This window comes from Dendropsophus ebraccatus, chromosome 13, assembly GCF_027789765.1.
Source record: "Dendropsophus ebraccatus isolate aDenEbr1 chromosome 13, aDenEbr1.pat, whole genome shotgun sequence".
Classification (NCBI taxonomy): Eukaryota; Metazoa; Chordata; class Amphibia; order Anura; family Hylidae; genus Dendropsophus; species Dendropsophus ebraccatus.
Genome location: NC_091466.1, coordinates 82,021,322 through 82,044,719, shown reverse-complemented (window position 1 = coordinate 82,044,719; position 23,398 = coordinate 82,021,322). Strand labels below are relative to the sequence as shown.

General features: G+C 58.7%; 1 protein-coding gene across 4 annotated transcripts in view; it reads right to left on the bottom strand.

The window, feature by feature from the left end:
- Positions 1-9,270: 9,270 nt before the first annotated feature.
- The window catches only part of TMEM63C (transmembrane protein 63C), a 35,071-nt gene continuing 20,943 nt past the window's right edge, over positions 9,271-23,398 (bottom strand). For 3 of the 4 annotated variants that reach the window (XM_069950311.1, XM_069950312.1, XM_069950313.1), the window contains 11 exons: positions 16,551-16,673; positions 16,328-16,481; positions 16,144-16,250; positions 15,962-16,048; positions 15,819-15,884; positions 10,588-10,750; positions 10,410-10,515; positions 10,169-10,336; positions 9,980-10,095; positions 9,810-9,881; positions 9,271-9,733 (listed from right to left, as the gene is read on the bottom strand). In XM_069950311.1, coding sequence (XP_069806412.1) covers positions 9,599-9,733; positions 9,810-9,881; positions 9,980-10,095; positions 10,169-10,336; positions 10,410-10,515; positions 10,588-10,750; positions 15,819-15,884; positions 15,962-16,048; positions 16,144-16,250; positions 16,328-16,481; positions 16,551-16,673 — 1,297 coding nt within the window. In that variant the 3' untranslated portion in view covers positions 9,271-9,598. Of the gene's footprint in view, positions 9,734-9,809; positions 9,898-9,979; positions 10,096-10,168; positions 10,337-10,409; positions 10,516-10,587; positions 10,751-15,818; positions 15,885-15,961; positions 16,049-16,143; positions 16,251-16,327; positions 16,482-16,550; positions 16,674-23,398 lie in introns of all 4 variants that reach the window. The other variant, XM_069950314.1, reaches the window with a different exon arrangement.

Here is a 23,398-nt window from a genome sequence, read left to right as displayed (position 1 = left end):
CGCACACCACAGCCCGCTCCACCTGCACACCACAGCCCGCTCCACCTGTACAACCCCGCACACCTTCACGCACCCACACACCACAGCCCGCTCCACCTGCACACCCATCACGCACCCACACACCACAGCCCGCTCCACCTGTACACCCCCGCACACCACAGCCCGCTCCACCTGCACACCCATCACGCACCCACACACCACAGCCCGCTCCACCTGTACACCCCCGCACACCACAGCCCGCTCCACCTGTACAACCCCGCACACCACAGTCCGCTCCACCTGCACACCCATCACACACCACAGCCCGCTCCACCTGTACACCCCCGCACACCACAGCCGGCTCCAGCTACACACCCATCACGCACCCACACACCACAGCCCGCTCCACCTGCACACCCATCACGCACCCACACACCACAGCCCGCTCCCCCCGCACACCACAGCCTGCTCCACCTGTACACCCCTGCACACCCATCACGCACCTGTACACCCCCGCACACCACAGCCGGCTCCACCTGCACACCCATCACGCACCCGTACACCAAAGCCCGCTCCACCTGTACACCCATCACGCACCCACACACCACAGCCCGCTCCACCTGTACACCCCCGCACACCACAGCCCGCTCCACCTGTACACCCATCACGCACCCACACACCACTGCCCGCTCCACCTGTACACCCCCGCACACCACAGCCCGCTCCACCTGTACACCCATCACGCACCCACACACCACAGCCCGCTCCACCTGTACACCCCCGCACACCACAGCCCGCTCCACCTGTACAACCCATCACGCACCCGCACACCACAGCCTGCTCCACCTGTACACCCATCACGCTCCCACACACCACAGCCCGCTCCACCTGTACACCCATCACGCACCCACACACCACAGCCCGCTCCACCTGTACACCCCCGCACACCACAGCCTGCTCCACCTGTACACCCATCACGCACCCACACACCACAGCCTGCTCCACCTGTACACCCCCGCACACCACAGCCCGCTCCACCTGTACACCCCCGCACACCACAGCCCGCTCCACCTGCACACCCCCGCACACCACAGCCCGCTCCACCTGCACACCTCCGCACACCACAGCCCGCTCCACCTGCACACCCATCACGCACCCACACACCACAGCCCGCTCCACCTGCACACCCATCACGCACCCACACACCACAGCCCGCTCCACCTGTACACCCCCGCACACCACAGCCGGCTCCACCTGCACACCCATCACGCACCTGTACACCACAGCCCACTCCACCTCTACACCACAGCCTGCTCCACCTGTACAACCCCGCACACCACAGCCCGCTCCACCTGTACAACCCCGCACACCACAGCCCGCTCCACCTGCACACCACAGCCCGCTCCACCTGTACAACCCCGCACACCTTCACGCACCCACACACCACAGCCCGCTCCACCTGGACACCCATCACGCACCCACACACCACAGCCCGCTCCACCTGTACACCCCCGCACACCACAGCCCACTCCACCTGCACACCACAGCCCGCTCCACCTGTACAACCCCGCACACCACAGTCCGCTCCACCTGCACACCCATCACGCACCCGTACACCACAGCCCGCTCCACCTGTACACCCCCGCACACCACAGCCCGCTCCACCTGCACACCCCCGCACACCAGAGCCGGCTCCACCTGCACACCCATCACGCACCCACACACCACAGCCCGCTCCACCTGTACACCCCCGTACACCACAGCCTGCTCCACCTGTACACCCATCACGCACCCACACACCACAGCCCGCTCCACCTGTACACCCCCGCACACCACAGCCGGCTCCACCTGCACACCCCCGCACACCACAGCCCACTCCACCTCTACACCACAGCCCGCTCCACCTGTACACCCCCGCACACCACAGCCCGCTCCAGCTACACACCCATCACGCACCCACACACCACAGCCCGCTCCACCTGTACACCCCCGCACACCACAGCCCGATCCACCTGCACACCCATCACGCACCCACACACCACAGCCCGCTCCACCTGTACACCCCTGAACACCACAGCCGGCTCCACCTGTACACCCCCGCCGGCTCCACCTGTACACCCCCGCCGGCTCCACCTGTACACCCCCGCACACCCATCACGCACCCGTACACCACAGCCCGCTCCACCTGTACACCCCCGCACACAACAGCCCGCTCCACCTGCACACCCATCACGCACCCACACACCACAGCCCGCTCCACCTGTACACCCCCGCTCACCACAGCCCGCTCCACCTGTACACCCCCGCACACCACAGCCCGCTCCACCTGTACACCCCCGCACACACCCATCACGCACCCACACACCACAGCCCACTCCACCTGTACACCCCCGCACACCACAGCCCGCTCCACCTGCACACCCATCACGCACCCACACACCACAGCCCGCTCCACCTGTACACCCCCGCACACCACAGCCCGCTCCACCTGTACACCCCCGCACACCACAGCCGGCTCCACCTGCACACCCATCACGCACCCACACACCACAGCCCGCTCCACCTGTACACCCCCGCACACCACAGCCCGCTCCACCTGTACACCCTCGCACACCACAGCCTGCTCCACCTGCACACCCATCACGCACCCACACACCACAGCCCGCTCCACCTGTACACCCCCGCACACCACAGCCCGCTCCACCTGTACACCCCCGCACACCACAGCCCGCTCCACCTGTACACCCTCGCACACCACAGCCGGCTCCACCTGCACACCCATCACGCACCCACACCACAGCCCGCTCCACCTGTACACCCCCGCACACCACAGCCCGCTCCACCTGTACACCCTCGCACACCACAGCCCGCTCCACCTGTACACCCATCACGCACCCACACACCACAGCCCGCTCCACCTGTACACCCCCGCACACAACAGCCCGCTCCACCTACACACCCATCACGCACCCACACACCACAGCCCGCTCCACCTGTACACCCCCGCACACCACAGCCCGCTCCACCTGCACACCCATCACGCACCCACACACCACAGCCCGCTCCACCTGTACACCCATCACGCACCCGCACACCACAGCCGGCTCCACCTGCACACCCATCACGCACCCACACACCACAGCCCGCTCCACCTGTACACCCCCGCACACCACAGCCCGCTCCACCTGTACACCCCCGCACATCACAGCCCGCTCCACCTGTACACCCCCGCACACCACAGCCCACTCCACCTGCACACCCATCACGCACCCACACACCACAGTCCGCTCCACCTGTACACCCCCGCACACCACAGCCCGCTCCACCTGCACACCCATCACGCACCCACACACCACAGTCCGCTCCACCTGTACACCCCCGCACACCACAGCCCGCTCCACCTGTACACCCCCGCACACCACAGCCCGCTCCACCTGCACACCCATCACGCACCCACACACCACAGCCCGCTCCACCTGTACACCCCCGCACACCACAGCCCACTCCACCTGCACACCCATCACGCACCCACACACCACAGTCCGCTCCACCTGTACACCCCCGCACACCACAGCCCGCTCCACCTGTACAACCCCGCACACCACAGTCCGCTCCACCTGTACACCCTTGCACACCACAGCCGGCTCCACCTGCACACCCATCACGCACCCACACACCACAGCCCGCTCCACCTGTACACCCCCGCACACCACAGCCCGCTCCACCTGTACACCCCCGCACACCACAGCCCGCTCCACGTGTACACCCCCGCACACCACAGCCCGCTCCACCTACACAACCAACACGCACCCACACACCACAGCCCGCTCCACCTGTACACCCCCGCACACCACAGCCCGCTCCACCTGTACACCCATCACGCACCCACACACCACAGCCCGCTCCACCTGTACACCCCCGCACACCACAGTCCGCTCCACCTGTACACCCATCACACCCCCGCACACCACAGTCCGCTCCACCTGCACACCCATCACGCACCCGTACACCACAGCCCGCTCCACCTGTACACCCCCGCACACCACAGTCCGCTCCACCTGCACACCCATCACGCACCCGTACACCACAGCCCGCTCCACCTGTACACCGATCACGCACCCACACACCACAGCCAGCTCCACCTGTACACCACAGCCCGCTCCACCTGTACACCCCCGCACACCACAGCCCGCTCCACCTGTACACCCTTGCACACCACAGGCTGCTCCACCTGTACACCCATCACGCACCCGCACACCACAGCCGGCTCCACCTGCACACCCCCGCACACCACAGCCGGCACCCACACACCACAGCCCGCTCCACCTGTACACCCCCGCACACCACAGGCCGCTCCAGCTACACACCCATCACGCACCCACACACCACAGCCCGCTCCACCTGTACACCCCCGCACACCACAGCCCGCTCCACCTGTACACCCCCGCACACCACAGCCCGCTCCACCTGCACACCCATCACGCACCCACACACCACAGCCCGCTCCCCCCGCACACCACAGCCCGCTCCACCTGTACACCCCCGCACACCCATCACGCACCCGTACACCACAGCCCGCTCCACCTGTACACCCCCGCACACCACAGCCCACTCCACCTGCACACCCATCACGCACCCACACACCACAGCCCGCTCCACCTGTACACCCCCGCACACCACAGCCGGCTCCACCTGCACACCCATCACGCACCCGTACACCAAAGCCCGCTCCACCTGTACACCCCCGCACACCACAGCCCGCTCCACCTGTACACCCCCGCACACCCATCACGCACCCACACACCACAGCCCGCTCCACCCGCACACCCATCACGCACCCACACACCACAGCCCGCTCCACCTGTACACCCCCGCACACCACAGCCCGCTCCACCTGCACACCCAGCACGCACCCACACACCACAGCCCGCTCCACCTGTACACCCCCGCACACCACAGCCCGCTCCACCTGTACACCCTTGCACACCACAGCCCGCTCCCCCCGCACACCACAGCCCGCTCCACCTGCACACCCATCACGCACCCACACACCACAGCCCGCTCCACCTGTACACCCCCGCACACCACAGCCCGCTCCACCTGCACACCCATCACGCACCCACACACCACAGCCTGCTCCACCTGTACAACCCCGCACACCACAGCCCGCTCCACCTGTACACCCCCGCACACCACAGCCCGCTCCACCTGTACAACCCCGCACACCACAGCCCGCTCCACCTGCACACCCATCACGCACCCACACACCACAGCCTGCTCCACCTGTACACCCCCCCACACCACAGCCCGCTCCACCTGTACAACCCCGCACACCACAGCCCGCTCCACCTGTACACCCCCGCACACCACAGCCCGCTCCACCTGTACAACCCCGCACACCACAGTCCGCTCCACCTGCACACCCATCACGCACCCGTACACCACAGCCCGCTCCACCTGTACACCCTCGCACACCCATCACGCACCCGCACACCACAGCCCGCTTCACCTGTACACCCCCGCACACCACAGCCCGCTCCACCTACACACCCATCACGCACCCGCACACCACAGCCCGCTCCACCTGCACACCCATCACGCACCCACACACCACAGCCCGCTCCACCTGCACACCCATCACGCACCCGCACACCACAGCCCGCTCCACCTGTACACCCCCACACACCACAGCCGGCTCCACCTGCACACCCATCACGCACCCACACACCACAGCCCGCTCCACCTGTACACCCCCCCACACCACAGCCCGCTCCACCTGTACAACCCCGCACACCACAGCCCGCTCCACCTGCACACCCATCACGCACCCACACACCACAGCCCGCTCCACCTGTACAACCCCGCACACCACAGCCCGCTCCACCTGTACACCCATCACGCACCCACACACCACAGCCCGCTCCACCTGTACACCCCCGCACACCACAGCCCGCTCCACCTGTACACCCCCCCACACCACAGCCCGCTCCACCTGTACACCCATCACGCACCCACACACCACAGCCCGCTCCACCTGCACACCCATCACGCACCCACACACCACAGCCCACTCCACCTCTACACCACAGCCTGCTCCACCTGTACAACCCATCACTCACCCACACAATAAAGCCCGCTCCACCTGTACACCCCCGCACACCCATCACGCATCCACACACCCCAGCCGGCTCCACCTGCACACCCATCACGCACCCACACACCACAGCCCGCTCCAACTGTACACCCCCGCACACCACAGTCCGCTTCACCTGTACAACCCCGCACACCACAGCCGGCTCCACCTTGCACACCCATCACGCACCACAGCCCGCTCCACCTGTACAACCCTGCACACCACAGCCCGCTCCACCTGCGCACCCACCACAGCCGGCTCCACCTGCACACCCCCGCACACCACAGCCGGCTCCACCTGCACACCCATCACGCACCCACACACCACAGCCCGCTCCACCTGTACACCCCCGCACACCACAGCCCGCTCCACCTGCACACCCATCACGCACCCACACACCACAGCCCGCTCCCCCCGCACACCACAGCCCGCTCCACCTGTACACCCCTGAACACCACAGCCGGCTCCACCTGCACACCCATCACGCACCCGTACACCACAGCCCGCTCCACCTGCACACCCCCGCACACCACAGCCCGCTCCACCTGTACAGCCCCGCACACCACAGCCCACTCCACCTGCACACCCATCACGCACCCACACACCACAGCCAGCTCCACCTGTACACCACAGCCCACTCCACCTGTACACCCCCGCACACCACAGCCCGCTCCACCTGTACACCCTTGCACACCACAGCCTGCTCCACCTGTACACCCATCACGCACCCGCACACCACAGCCGGCTCCACCTGCACACCCCCGCACACCACAGCCGGCTCCACCTGCACACCACAGCCCGCTCCACCTGTACACCCCCGCACACCACAGCCCGCTCCACCTGCACACCCATCACGCCCCACACACCACAGCCCGCTCCACCTGTACACCCCCGCACACCCATCACGCACCCGTACACCACAGCCCGCTCCACCTGTACACCCCCGCACACCACAGCCCACTCCACCTGCACACCCATCACGCAGCCACACACCACAGCCTGCTCCACCTGTACACCCCCGCACACCACAGCACACCCATCACGCACCCGTACACCAAAGCCCGCTCCACCTGTACACCCCCGCACACCACAGCCCGCTCCACCTGTACACCCCCGCACACCACAGCACACCCATCACGCACCCGTACACCACAGCCCGCTCCACCTGTACACCCCCGCACACCACAGCACACCCATCACGCACCCGTACACCAAAGGCCGCTCCACCTGTACACCCCCGCACACCACAGCCCGCTCCACCTGTACACCCCCGCACACCACAGCACACCCATCACGCACCCGTACACCACAGCCCACTCCACCTGCACACCCATCACGCACCCACACACCACAGCCTGCTCCACCTGTACACCCCCGCACACCACAGCCCGCTCCACCTGTACACCCCCGCACACCACAGCACACCCATCACGCACCCGTACACCAAAGCCCGCTCCACCTGTACACCCCCGCACACCACAGCCCGCTCCACCTGCACACCCATCACGCACAGCCCGCTCCACCTGTACACCCATCACGCACCCACACACCACAGCCCGCTCCACCTGTACACCCCCGCACACCACAGCCCGCTCCACCTGCACACCCATCACGCACCCACACACCACAGCCCGCTCCACCTGTACACCACAGCCCGCTCCACCTGTACACCCCCGCACACACCACAGCCGGCTCCACCTGCACACCCCCCCACACCACAGCCCGCTCCACCTGTACAACCCCGCACACCACAGCCCGCTCCACCTGTACACCCCCGCACACCACAGCCCGCTCCACCTGCACACCCATCACGCACCCACACACCACAGCCCGCTCCACCTGCACACCCATCATGCACCCACACACCACAGCCCGCTCCACCTGTACAACCCCGCACACCACAGCCCGCTCCACCTGTACACCCATCACGCACCCACACACCACAGCCCGCTCCACCTGCACACCCATCACGCACCCACACACCACAGCCCACTCCACCTCTACACCACAGCCTGCTCCACCTGTACATACAACCCCGCACACCACAGCCCGCTCCACCTGTACAACCCCGCACACCACAGCCCGCTCCACCTGTACAACCCCGCACACCTTCACGCACCCACACACCACAGCCCGCTCCACCTGTACACCCCCGCACACCACAGCCCGCTCCACCTGTACACCCCCCCACACCACAGCCCGCTCCACCTGTACAACCCCGCACACCACAGCCCGCTCTACCTGCACACCCATCATGCACCCACACACCACAGCCCGCTCCACCTGTACACCCCCGCACACCACAGCCCGCTCCACCTGCACACCCATCACGCACCCACACACCACAGCCCGCTCCACCTGTACAACCCCGCACACCACAGCCCGCTCCACCTGCACACTCATCATGCACCCACACACCACAGCCCGCTCCACCTGTACACCCATCACGCACCCACACACCACAGCCCGCTCCACCTGTACACACCTGCACACCCATCACGCACCCACACACCACAGCCCGCTCCACCTGCACACCCATCACGCACCCACACACCACAGCCCACTCCACCTCTACACCACAGCCTGCTCCACCTGTACACCCATCACGCACCCACACACCACAGCCCGCTCCACCTGTACACCCCCGCACACCACAGCCCGCTCCACCTGCATACCCATCACGCACCCACACATCACAGCCCGCTCCACCTGTACAACCCCGAACACCCATCACGCAGCCGCACACCACAGCCCGCTTCACCTGTACACCCATCACGCACCCGCACACCACAGCCCGCTCCACCTGTACACCCCAGCCGGCTCCACCTGCACACCCATCACGCACCCACACACCACAGCCCGCTCCACCTGCACACACCCATCACGCACCCACACACCACAGCCCGCTCCAACTGTACACCCCCGCACACCACAGTCCGCTTCACCTGTACACCCCCGCACACCACAGCCCGCTCCACCTTGCACACCCATCACACACCACAGCCCGCTCCACCTGTACAACCCTGCACACCACAGCCGGCTCCACCTCCACTCCCATGACGCACCACCTGTACACCCACCACAGCCAGCTCCACCTGCACACCCATCACGCACACTACACTGCATTCTGCTCTACCTGCACAGATCACGCTGCGTCGTTTTATTTTTAAAATCATATTTGTCAAAATCAGTGATAAAATTGCGTAACTTCTTAGAGACCATTTTTTCTTGTGCGCCGCCTCCCCCCCTCCCCCCACCATGCAACCAAAAAATAGAGGCAGGGCGCGCAGATGTACAGGGGGAGGGGCAGAGGAGTGGCCACACCTCCTCCATCACATGATCATCTGCAGGATTCCTCACAGGCACCTTACACCAGCCGGGGCCCCGTATCATGGAGGGGCCCACAATGCCGCCAGCTCCACAATCCACACGTCTCAGCGACTCGGCGCTTGGCTGAACTCCGACCTCCACAGCAGCCTGAGAGCATCAGGGAGAGCCATCCTGGGGGTGCTCGGCCTCCGGCGTCTCGTCAGCGCGGGTCTCTAGGGCGCCATAGGAGGGATGGGTGGGGGAGGCCAGAGGGGACAGCTCATGCTCCTGTAATACGGCTGCCACAAAAATCTGGGGGCAGAGAACAATGACCCTGGTGAGGAGGAGGGGCTATGGGGCAGAAGTTGGGGGAGGAGCTTACACTCACCGTGGACTGCAGCGTGGATGAGATACTGCTGCTCTCTGTGTCCTGGATCATCCCCTCCCCCTGCTCTGACATCTGTGGGAGACACCAACTGCATGTCATTACAGGGGCGGAGTCTAAGGTGACTGCGTGTCATTACAGGGGTGGGGTCTGAGGTGACTGCGTGTCATTACCTGGTAGCTGGATGGTCTTTTTGGTTGCAGTTTTCTTAGGCAAATGCCGAAAATGGAGAAGAGCAAACAGCAGAGGAGACTGGCGAAGGTGAAGAGCGTGACAGGGTGCGAGGAGCCTGAAGGGAGGAGGGGGAGGGGGAGTGTGAGTAGCAGTCATTGGCAGTGCTCCCCCACAATCCCATTACTTACCCAGCCGCAGCACAGAGAAGAAGAGCAGCCAGAAGAGGCAGAGGATGGGGGCGGCCAGGAGCTGTCTGGCAGCGGCAGCGTGCAGCCCGGGGCTCAGCTTGGTGGGGATGTAGGCGTAGTAGATATTGTAGCGGTCAGTCATGTGCTTCAGCAGCAGATACAGCAATCCTGCGGGACAGAGGGCAGTTAGAGGTCGTGGAGGGTACACACAGGTGGCTGGGGGCCCGTACCACACACTTACCAAAGGGGGCGATGATGGGGCATGTGATGCTGTAGGTCATCACCACCGAGAAGACGCAGGTGGTCCAGGCATACTCCAAGCCAAACTGGAACTCATAGGCCTGACTCTGCAATAATAAAGATAGAGTCCTGACACCGGACTGTGCCCCCCGAACCCCCCCACAACCGCACAGCATTACCCGCTTCACATGGAGACGCTCAGGAACAGATTTGGCTAAGCACAGGCGTGTGGCGTACACGGTAAGTCCAGGAATACGAAGTAACTCCATAGCCGTGCCAATCAAGCTGGCCGTAATGACGTAGTTGACAAAGAACGCTCCGTTGTTTGGTAGAAATACACACCTGAGGGAGAGGAGGGTCATGTGATCAGAGTGCTCTAAATGGCAGTATGGGTATGGGGATGGTATAGTGACGAGTAGGAATGGTCACCTCAGCAACTGGGCCCCATGCGCTACATATCAGAAAGGTCATGTGATCAGGGAGCTGTATAGGGAGGGGATATTGGGAGGATCATGTGATCAGGGCGCTGTATAGGGAGGGGATATTGGGAGGATCATGTGATCAGGGCGCTGTATAGGGAGGGTCATGTGATCAGGGAGCTGTATAGGGAGGGGATATTGGGAGGGTCATGTAATCAGGGCGCTATATAGGGAGGGGATATTGGGAGGGTCATGTGATCAGGGCGGGGATATTGGGAAGGTCATGTGATCAGGGAGCTGTATAGGGAGGGGATATTGGGAGGGTCATGTGATCAGGGCGCTGTATAGGGAGGCGATATTGGGAGAGTCATGTGATCAGGGCGGGGATATTGGGAGGGTCATGTGATCAGGGCGGGGATATTGGGAGGGTCATGTGATCAGGGCGCTGTATAGGGAGGGTCATGTGATCAGGGCGGGGATATTGGGAAGGTCATGTGATCAGGGAGCTGTATAGGGAGGGGATATTGGGAGGGTCATGTGATCAGGGCGCTATATAGGGAGGGGATATTGGGAGGGTCATGTGATCAAGGCGGGGATATTGGGAAGGTCATGTGATCAGGGCGCTGTATAGGGAGGGTCATGTGATCAGGGAGCTGTATAGGGAGGGGATATTGGGAGGGTCATGTGATCAGGGAGGGGATATTGGGAGGGTCATGTGATCAGGGAGCTGTATAGGGAGGGTCATGTGATCAGGGCGCTGTATAGGGAGGGGATATTGGGAGGGTCATGTGATCAGGGCGCTATATAGGGAGGGGATATTGGGAGGGTCATGTGATCAGGGCGCTGTATAGGGAGGGTCATGTGATCAGGGCGCTGTATAGGGAGGGTCATGTGATCAGGGCGGGGATATTGGGAAGGTCATGTGATCAGGGAGCTGTATAGGGAGGGGATATTGGGAGGGTCATGTGATCAGGGCGCTGTCTAGGGAGGGTCATGTGATCAGGGCGCTATATAGGGAGGGGATATTGGGAGGGTCATGTGATCAGGGCGCTGTATAGGGAGGGGATATTGGGAGGGTCATGTGATCAGGGCGCTGTATAGGGAGGGGATATTGGGAGGGTCATGTGATCAGGATGGGGATATTGGGAGGGTCATGTGATCAGGGCGCTGTATAGGGAGGAGATATTGGGAGGGTCATGTGATCAGGGAGGGGATATTGGGAGGGTCATGTGATCCGGGCGCTGTATAGGGAGGGTCATGTGATCAGGGAGCTGTATAGGGAGGGGATATTGGGAGGGTCATGTGATCAGGGAGGGGATATTGGGAGGGTCATGTGATCAGGACGGGGATATTGGGAGGGTCATGTGATCAGGACGGGGATATTGGGAGGGTCATGTGATCAGGGAGCTGTATAGGGAGGGTCATGTGATCAGGGCGGGGATATTGGGAAGGTCATGTGATCAGGGCGCTGTATAGGGAGGGGATATTGGGAGGGTCATGTGATCAGGGCGCTGTATAGGGAGGGGATATTGGGAGGGTCATGTGATCAGGGCGCTGTATAGGGAGGGTCATGTGATCAGGGCGCTATATAGGGAGGGTCATGTGATCAGGGCGCTGTATAGGGAGGGTCATGTGATCAGGGCGCTGTATAGGGAGGGTCATGTGATCAGGGCGGGGATATTGGGAAGGTCATGTGATCAGGGAGCTGTATAGGGAGGGGATATTGGGAGGGTCATGTGATCAGGGCGCTGTATAGGGAGGGTCATGTGATCAGGGCGCTGTATAGGGAGGGGATATTGGGAGGGTCATGTGATCAGGGCGCTGTATAGGGAGGGGATTATTGGGAGGGTCATGTGATCAGGATGGGGATATTGGGAGGGTCATGTGATCAGGGCACTGTATAGGGAGGGGATATTGGGAGGGTCATGTGATCCGGGCGCTGTATAGGGAGGGTCATGTGATCAGGGAGCTGTATAGGGAGGGGATATTGGGAGGGTCATGTGATCAGGGAGGGGATATTGGGAGGGTCATGTGATCAGGGAGCTGTATAGGGAGGGTCATGTGATCAGGGCGGGGATATTGGGAAGGTCATGTGATCAGGGAGCTGTATAGGGAGGGGATATTGGGAGGGTCATGTGATCAGGGCGCTGTCTAGGGAGGGTCATGTGATCAGGGCGCTATATAGGGAGGGGATATTGGGAGGGTCATGTGATCAAGGCGGGGATATTGGGAAGGTCATGTGATCAGGGCGCTGTATAGGGAGGGGATATTGGGAGGGTCATGTGATCAGGGCGCTGTATAGGGAGGGGATATTGGGAGGGTCATGTGATCAGGGCGCTGTATAGGGAGGGGATATTGGGAGGGTCATGTGATCAGGATGGGGATATTGGGAGGGTCATGTGATCAGGGCGCTGTATAGGGAGGAGATATTGGGAGGGTCATGTGATCAGGGAGGGGATATTGGGAGGGTCATGTGATCCGGGAGCTGTATAGGGAGGGTCATGTGATCAGGGAGCTGTATAGGGAGGGGATATTGGGAGGGTCATGTGATCAGGGAGGGGATATTGGGAGGGTCATGTGATCAGGACGGGGATATTGGGAGGGTCATGTGATCAGGACGGGGATATTGGGAGGGTCATGTGATCAGGGCGCTGTATAGGGAGGGGATATTGGGAGGGTCATGTGATCAGGATGGGGATATTGGGAGGGTCATGTGATCAGGGCGCTGTATAGGGAGGGGATATTGGGAGGGTCATGTGATCAGGGAGGGGATATTGGGAGGGTCATGTGATCCGGGCGCTGTATAGGGAGGGTCATGTGATCAGGGAGCTGTATAGGGAGGGGATATTGGGAGGGTCATGTGATCAGGGAGGGGATATTGGGAGGGTCATGTGATCAGGACGGGGATATTGGGAGGGTCATGTGATCAGGACGGGGATATTGGGAGGGTCATGTGATCAGGGAGCTGTATAGGGAGGGTCATGTGATCAGGGCGGGGATATTGGGAAGGTCATGTGATCAGGGCGCTGTATAGGGAGGGGATATTGGGAGGGTCATGTGATCAGGGCGCTGTATAGGGAGGGGATATTGGGAGGGTCATGTGATCAGGGCGCTGTATAGGGAGGGTCATGTGATCAGGGCGCTATATAGGGAGGGGATATTGGGAGGGTCATGTGATCAGGGCGCTGTATAGGGAGGGTCATGTGATCAGGGCGCTGTATAGGGAGGGTCATGTGATCAGGGCGGGGATATTGGGAAGGTCATGTGATCAGGGAGCTGTATAGGGAGGGGATATTGGGAGGGTCATGTGATCAGGGCGCTGTCTAGGGAGGGTCATGTGATCAGGGCGCTATATAGGGAGGGGATATTGGGAGGGTCATGTGATCAGGGAGGGGATATTGGGAGGGTCATGTGATCAGGGCGGGGATATTGGGAAGGTCATGTGATCAGGGAGCTGTATAGGGAGGGGATATTGGGAGGGTCATGTGATCAGGGCGCTGTATAGGGAGGGTCATGTGATCAGGGCGCTGTATAGGGAGGGGATATTGGGAGGGTCATGTGATCAGGGCGCTGTATAGGGAGGGGATATTGGGAGGGTCATGTGATCAGGATGGGGATATTGGGAGGGTCATGTGATCAGGGCACTGTATAGGGAGGGGATATTGGGAGGGTCATGTGATCCGGGCGCTGTATAGGGAGGGTCATGTGATCAGGGAGCTGTATAGGGAGGGGATATTGGGAGGGTCATGTGATCAGGGAGGGGATATTGGGAGGGTCATGTGATCAGGGAGCTGTATAGGGAGGGTCATGTGATCAGGGCGGGGATATTGGGAAGGTCATGTGATCAGGGAGCTGTATAGGGAGGGGATATTGGGAGGGTCATGTGATCAGGGCGCTGTCTAGGGAGGGTCATGTGATCAGGGCGCTATATAGGGAGGGGATATTGGGAGGGTCATGTGATCAAGGCGGGGATATTGGGAAGGTCATGTGATCAGGGCGCTGTATAGGGAGGGGATATTGGGAGGGTCATGTGATCAGGGCGCTGTATAGGGAGGGGATATTGGGAGGGTCATGTGATCAGGATGGGGATATTGGGAGGGTCATGTGATCAGGGCGCTGTATAGGGAGGAGATATTGGGAGGGTCATGTGATCAGGGAGGGGATATTGGGAGGGTCATGTGATCCGGGCGCTGTATAGGGAGGGTCATGTGATCAGGGAGCTGTATAGGGAGGGGATATTGGGAGGGTCATGTGATCAGGGAGGGGATATTGGGAGGGTCATGTGATCAGGACGGGGATATTGGGAGGGTCATGTGATCAGGACGGGGATATTGGGAGGGTCATGTGATCAGGGCGCTGTATAGGGAGGGGATATTGGGAGGGTCATGTGATCAGGATGGGGATATTGGGAGGGTCATGTGATCAGGGCGGGGATATTGGGAAGGTCATGTGATCAGGGAGCTGTATAGGGAGGGGATATTGGGAGGGTCATGTGATCAGGGCGCTATATAGGGAGGGGATATTGGGAGGGTCATGTGATCAGGGCGGGGATATTGGGAAGGTCATGTGATCAGGGAGCTGTATAGGGAGGGGATATTGGGAGGGTTATGTGATCAGGGCGCTGTATAGGGAGGGGATATTGGGAGGGTCATGTGATCAGGGCGGGGATATTGGGAAGGTCATGTGATCAGGGATCTGTATAGGGAGGGGATATTGGGAGGGTCATGTGATCAGGGCGCTGTATAGGGAGGGGATATTGGGAGGGTCATGTGATCAGGGAGGGGATATTGGGAGGGTCATGTGATCAGGGAGCTGTATAGGGAGGGTCATGTGATCAGGGCGGGGATATTGGGAAGGTCATGTGATCAGGGAGCTGTATAGGGAGGGGATATTGGGAGGGTCATGTGATCAGGGCGCTGTATAGGGAGGGGATATTGGGAGGGTCATGTGATCAGGGCGCTGTATAGGGAGGGTCAGGGTTCAGTACTCACTGGAACTTCAGGTTGGCAGAGTCCAAGAAGTGGATATCAAACAGCCATCGGAAAAAGAGATCCAAGCTGGGGAGAAAAGAGCGAGTGTAAGCTCTGCAGACGAGGCTACTGTATCAGTCAGTGAGATGGAGGAGGGGCAGTACCTGGTGAGGCCTAGGGAGGGCAGGATGATGACCATGAAGACCAGGAACAGGTAGCACTTGTGCATCGTCAGCTGATTTTCGTTGGACCTAATAAGAATAATGTGGGTGTGAGATGTGGCGACTGCCAGGGACCCGGTCACCACCAGCAGCGGCACATGAGGCCACCGCAGCCTCCAGCTCACCTGGTCCAGTGGCATTCCAGGAAGGCGGAGTAATAGACCAGGAAGGGCAGGCACACCGAGAACATCCAGAGCAGCAGGGTGGGCAGGAACTGGGTGATGACCGGGTTCTGCGGGGAGACAAGACATCAGGGGTCCCACTGGGCATGGACGGGGGTGGGGGGGCGCACACCACACCGCTGCTCACCTGTAAGTTCTCTGCAGGCCGCGTGACGTTGAATCTGTCCATGGTGCTGACAATGACCGCAGGGGTGGTGAGAAAGAAGAGCAGGATGAAGAGCGCCAGGTTCAGAGCCGCCAGCCGCACCCACCACATGGGTCCCGACACCGCCAGATTCTCCCTGTTACCAGCAGGATGTTAGCAGCCGCCCGGCAGAGGACAAAGCGCCTGGCACCACATAGATACTCACCAGATAACATCACTGGGCGCCGGAGCGTACCGCACACCCCACTGGTGGGAATGGAGGATTGGGGTGACCGAAGACTGCTGGGGCGTCCGGCTACAACAAGGACGGCTGTAATCCTGGATGATTCTAAGGGGGAAAGATTCTCATCACCACAAACATATCACGTAGGGTCACCATGGTTACTGAACGGCCCCGGGTATATACAGAGAGGGGGGGGAGGAGGGGGAAGCATCAGAAGGTGGGGTGGGGGGGGGGGGGGGGAGAGGAGAGGAGCATCAGGGAGAGAGGGGGGAGGGAGAGAGGAACATCGGAAACAGAGAGGGGGGAGGGAGAGAGGAACATCGGAAACAGAGAGGGGGGAGGGGGAGAAGCATCAGGGAGAGAGGGGGGAGGGAGAGGAGACTCAGAGAAAGGGAGGGGGGAGGGAGCGAGAGAGGAGCATCAGGGAGAGAGAAAAAGGGGGGAGGGAGAGAGGAATATCAGAGACATAGAGAGGGGGAGGGAGAGGAACACCGGAGAAAGGGGGGAGGAGCACCGGAGAGAGAGGGAAGGGGGGGGAAGAGGAGCACCAGAGAGAGGGGGGAGGGAGAGAGGAACATCGGAAACAGAGAGGGGGGAGGGGGAGAAGCATCAGGGAGAGAGGGGGGAGGGAGAGGAGACTCAGAGAAAGGGAGGGGGGAGGGAGCGAGAGAGGAGCATCAGGGAGAGAGAAAAAGGGGGGAGGGAGAGAGGAATATCAGAGACATAGAGAGGGGGAGGGAGAGGAACACCGGAGAAAGGGGGGAGGAGCACCGGAGAGAGAGGGAAGGGGGGGGAAGAGGAGCACCAGAGAGAGGGGGGGAGGGAGAGAGGAACATCGGAAACAGAGAGGGGGGAGGGGGAGAAGCATCAGGGAGAGAGGGGGGAGGGAGAGGAGACTCAGAGAAAGGGAGGGGGGAGGGAGAGAGAGAGGAGCATCAGGGAGAGAGAAAAAGGGGGGAGGGAGAGAGGAATATCAGAGACATAGAGAGGGGGAGGGAGAGGAACACCGGAGAAAGGGGGGAGGAGCACCGGAGAGAGAGGGAAGGGGGGGGAAGAGGAGCACCAGAGAGAGGGGGGAGGGAGAGAGGAACATCGGAAACAGAGAGGGGGGAGGGGGAGAAGCATCAGGGAGAGAGGGGGGAGGGAGAGGAGACTCAGAGAAAGGGAGGGGGGAGGGAGAGAGAGAGGAGCATCAGGGAGAGAGAAAAAGGGGGGAGGGAGAGAGGAATATCAGAGACATAGAGAGGGGGAGAGGAACACCGGAGAAAGGGGGGAGGAGCACCGGAGAGAGAGGGAAGGGGGGGGAAGAGGAGCACCAGAGAGAGGGTGAGGAAGAGGAGCACCGGACAGGGGGGGGAGGGAGAGGAGCATCAGAGAGAGAGAGGGGGGAGGGAGAGGAGCACCGGACAGAAAACTTAAATTACTTACGGTAATTGTTTTTCTTTGAGCCCATAACAGCACCCCTGGAGAGCGTCCATCCCCCTTCTCATGAGACAGGAAACAGCCGCCAGGCAATCAATTAATCAATCAATCAAGCATTAAAAGGAGCCATCTCAACCCCTTACACCAGTTCGTTCCACAAGTATCCTGGATTCTAGAAGAGATAAACACAACTCTGCTCTCCAGCAGAGAAAAATAGCTCCCCTCAACGGAGAGTTCACCTTCCGTCTAAGAAGGCAGAAGCAACTAGAAAAATGTTTTGTTTTTTTCATAGAGAACTAAATAATCTTATCTCGTATGTTTAATAATATCAAAAAATCCCACTTTAAAAACCCGGTGAAGAATAATATATATATACATATATATACACTTTTAACTATATATAGGGTGGGTATTTAGAGGGGTGCTGTCATGGGCTCAAAGAAAAACAATTACCGTAAGTAATTTAAGTTTTCCCTTCTCGCCCTATGACAGCACCCCTGGAGACTAGACTAGGCTAAATTAGGGGGGGACTACTGCCTGCAGGACTTTTCTCCCGAAGGAGAGATCCTCGGTACCTGGCAACTGCAACCTATAATGCCTGAAAAATGTGTGAGGTGAGCTCCAAGTAGCTGCTCTGCAGATCTGAGGGATAGATGCTGCAGCCCTTTCGGCCCAGGACGTAGAGACTGCTCTAGTTGTATGGGCACCAAAACCTGCAGGAGGAACTAAATTAGAAGATGAATAGGCTAGGGAAATAGCATCCTTAATCCATCTAGCTACCGTCTTTGCGGAAGCTGACTGGCCCCTATTTTTGCCGAAAAAAAGGACTAGCAACTGTTGAGATTTCCTCCATTCCTTTGTTTTTTCTAAATACATGATAAGGCACCTTCTAACATCCAATGCATGGGATCTTTTTTCCCCCTCGTTCTTAGGCTCGGGACAAAAAGATGGTAAAATTACCTCCTGAGAGCGATGAAAATCAGTTACCACCTTAGGTAAAAAAGCTGGGTCTGGTGACAGGATAACTATCTGAAAGAATGTTCATGTAGGGTTTATTAATGGATAAGGCCGATATTTCCCCTACTCGTCTAGCCGTTGTAATTGCCAAGAAAAAGGCCAATTTTAAGGTTAAGATCTTATCTGAGAGTTCTAACGGCTCAAAAGGTGATACTGACAAGGCTGTCAAAACGATGTTTAAGTCCCACGGAGGAATTCTAGGTGTAATAGTGGGTCTAAGTCTGCCTGCGGCCTTAATAAACCGCCTAATCCAGGGGTGGTCTGCAATTTTATAATCAAATAAGGCGCTGAGGGCAGAGATCTGTACTTTTAATGTACTAGGTTTTAACCCTAGCTCGAGACCTTTCTGCAAAAATTCCAAGACTTTAGGAATGTCTGGGGGGTATTATCACGTTTACCGGGACTGACATGGCTTGTCTTAGGGAACAGGAACCCCGGCTTAAAAGATCCTTTACCCTTGTAATGATCAGATCCACTTTTTGGGGAGGAAGAAAAGAACGTTGAACCAAAGAATCTAGTCTTATCCCCAAAAAGGAGCAAATCTGGTTTGGGCATAGGCTGGACTTTTCTAGATTTACTTCCAGACCTAGTTTCGAGAAGATGTTCTGGACTGACAGGCAATGCTGGGAGACTATCCTTTCTGACGGACCTACTATCAGAAAATCGTCTAAGTATGGAATTATGACAATGTTCTGCTCCCTGACATGAGCCATCACCTCCGAAATCAGTTTTGTGAATACTCTGGGTGCCTGGCACAACCCGAAGGGGAGAGCCGTGTACTGATAATGATGGATCCCCCCCCCCCCATACGAATTGCCACTCTCAGCAGATTCTGGTGGTCTGGGAAAATGGGGAGATGGTAGTATGCATCTTGAAGATCCAGAGTGCACATGTAGCAATCTTTTGACAGGTTTAGAATGGCCGATTGAATGGTCTCCATCCTGAATTTCTCGTAGCAGAGGTGTCGATTCAGGTCCTTTAGATTTATAATTGTGCAAAACGTACCGTTGGGCTTCCTCACTAGGAACAGGGTCGAGTAAAAACCCCAACCCCTGCTCCGAACTGGGGACCCGAACCAACACCTCCTTCTGGAGAAGAGACAGGACTTCGGCCTCCAAAGCTGCCTGTTTCTCTGGATATCGGCTCAAATCTGTTATGACAAATCGATGACCTGGGGGAGACAGAATTTTTAATTTTAATCCATATTTTATTGAATCCTTCACCCAACTGCTTGAGGTTATCATCTCCCATTCCTGAGAGAATCGCATCAGGCGTCCCCCCACAGGCCCCCTGGCGTCATTTTTTATCATCTTTTTTGGAGGCATTAATTTTGGAGAACAAATAACCCCTCCCTTTACCAGGGGTTTTCCAATTTCTTTGTTTTGAATAAGAAGTTTGAGCCCCCCCACCCCTTCCCTTGCTATGAGAGGGCCTCTTGGGAGGAGGAGGAATGGAGGGGAACTTCCTCTTACGGTCCGATGCTTTTTCTAATATCGTATCTAACGCGGGACCGAATAATAATTCTCCCTGACATGGAAGTGCACATAATTTAAACTTAGATGTAGCTTCCCCCTTCCAATCTTTTACCCAGATAGCTCTACGGGCTGAGTTAGAGACTGCTGTAGCTCTAGCGGCTAACCTAAGGGAGTCTGCTGAGGCATCAGTCATAAAATCCACCGCCCCAAAAATAGTCGGGAAGGCTTTTAGAAGATCTTCCCTGGGTGTACCATCCCTGATATTGGATTCCAATTCTTCTAGCCAGAGTTTTAGTGATCTAGCTACGGAAGTGTTAGCTATCATGGGTTTAAAGATAGCTGCAGGAGCCTCCCAGTCTTTCCTAAGAAAGCTATCTGCTCTTCTATCCATGGGATCCTTCAATGTCCCCGTATCCTCAAAGGGCAAAGCCCCTTGATTTCTTGTTATTTTAGACACTGGAGGATCAATCATAGGGGCTCTATCCCATCTTTCAGTCTCTGTTTCATCAAAGGGATATTTGCGTTTCATAGCCCTAGGTACAAAAAACTTTTTATCCGTTTTTTTCCACTCTCTATTAATTAGATCCTTCATCGTATGATGGATTGGAAACACTTTCCTTTTCCTAGGGGCCAGACTTTCAAACATCTTGTCTTGAATAGATAAAGTCTCTTTAGTGTCCTCCATATTCATTGTGGCTCTAACTGCCTTAACTAGGGACTCTACTTTGTCCACCGAAAATAATGGCCTGCCTGATAATTCATCTGATGAATTGTCAGAAGATGCTTGACATTCCCCCTCTTCCTCTGGATCAGACTCCAGTGTGATAACAGGACTGGAAGAGCGGGATATAGCCACCTCTGTTCTAGATGTAGAGGCTGAAGAAGCCGAGGTAGAGGCTGGGGTAGAAGCGGCTGAACCAGACCTCTCCTTAGGCATAGCCTTCGTGACTTCTTCTCTAATTAAACCCCTGTAAGTACAAGTGAGATAACCTTCAGGGAACTGTTGGACCGGCATAAACAAATATTCATATTAACAGTTAAGTCTCACTTAATGCTCTTCATGAAGGAAGGAGATTCTTCTTCCATAACTCTACTAAGGCATATATTGCACAGGGATTTGGAATAGGAGGAATGTAGTTTCTTATGACACATCAAACACTCCTTTCTACTCTTTCCTTTTTTAGAAGAATCCTCTGCCTGGGATTCCTGTGTCTCAGTGTGTTCAGCTTCTTCCTCCATGACTGAAGTTGAAGAAGTTGTAGTAGCAGTAGTGGGAAGCTCCTCCACCTGCTGTAGTATGCTGGTCCAGAAGCTGGCTGGGTTCCTGTTCCGTTGGCACACACATCAAAACCACCACCTCCCGCTTAAATTCATAGAGAGGGACCGCCCCCCTCTCCCTCTCACCAATAGGTGGCGAGCTGCCGAACACCGCCGACCGCCCCTCCCAGCCCCTGATAGCTGCTTAATGCCATCAGGTGGGAAGCGTTCCCCCGTAGCCCCGGAGCCCCCATGCCCGTACGTCATCCGTCCCCGCCGCGCTCACACATGCGCAGCGCAGACCGGAAGCCGCACGTCACCAAGGGCGCCCCGCCGGAAGTAGGCCGCAGCGTCCCGCCGCACAGTGACGTCACCACGCAGACGTCGGCGCACACGCCAGCGTCTGCAGGAACAGCCACCATGCTGCACGAGCGACCCGGCCCCCTCCCCGCAGGACCGGAGCCCAGTAGAACACTCACCCTGGCCCGGAGGTAGAGGGGAATTCAGCCAAGGAAGGGGAACCAGGAGGACCTCAGACTGCCATGGCGGCTCTTCTCCGGTAAGAGACTTACGCCGGCTGGGTGACCCGGGTTGGTAAATATAAAAGTAACGGGCGCCCACAGCTTCATATCGATCCTGGCGACTTCCGGGAAGGTGCAGAGGAGCTGCATCCTCCCTCTATCCTTCTTCTCAGAAGACAGGAAACAGAACTGGTGTAAGGGGTTGAGATGGCTCCTTTTAATGCTTGATTGATTGATTGATTAATTGATTGCCTGGCGGCTGTTTCCTGTCTCATGAGAAGGGGGATGGACGCTCTCCAGGGGTGCTGTCATAGGGCGAGAAGGGAAAGAGAGAATTATCCAGGAGATGCTCATCTCTCTCTCTCCGGTGCTCCTCTCCCTCCCCCCCTCTCTCTTCAGTGCTCCTCCACCCTTTCTCCGCTGCTCCTCTCCCTCCCCCCTCTCTCTCCAGTGCTCCTCTCCCTCCCCCCCCCTCTCTCTGTCTCCGATGCTCCTCACACCCCCCCCTCTCTTTTTCCGATGCTCCTCTCCCCCCCCCCCCTCTCTCTGGTGCTCCTCCACCCCTTTCTCCGGTGCTCCTCTCCCTCCCCCTTCTCTGCTGCTCCTCTCCCTCCCCCCTCTCTCTCCAGTGCTCCTCTCCCTCCCCCATCTCTCTCTCTCTCTCTGCTGCTCCTCCCCCCCCCCCTCTCTCTCCGGTGCTCCTCTTCCTCCCCCCTTTCTGTCTTTCTGGTGCTCCTCCCCTCCCCCCCTCTCTCTCTCCGGTGCTCGTACCCCTCCCTCCCCCTCCCGTCACCGATGCTCCTCTCCCTCCCCCCCCCCTCTCTTTCCAGTACTCCTCTCCCTCCTCCCCCTCTCTCTCTCCGATGCTCCTCCCCCCGATGCTGCTCTCTCTCTCCAGTGCTCCTCTCCCCCCCCCCCCCCTCTCTCTCTGATGCTCTTCCCCCTCCCCCCCCCTCTCTGTATATACCCGGGGCCGTTCAGTAAGCATGGTGATCCTACGTGATATGTTTGTGGTGATGAGAATCTTTCCCCCTTAGAATTATCCGGGAGATGCTCATCTAAGGGAGAAAGATTCTCATCACCACAAACATATCACGTAGGATCACCATGCTTACTGAATGGCCCCGGGTATATACAG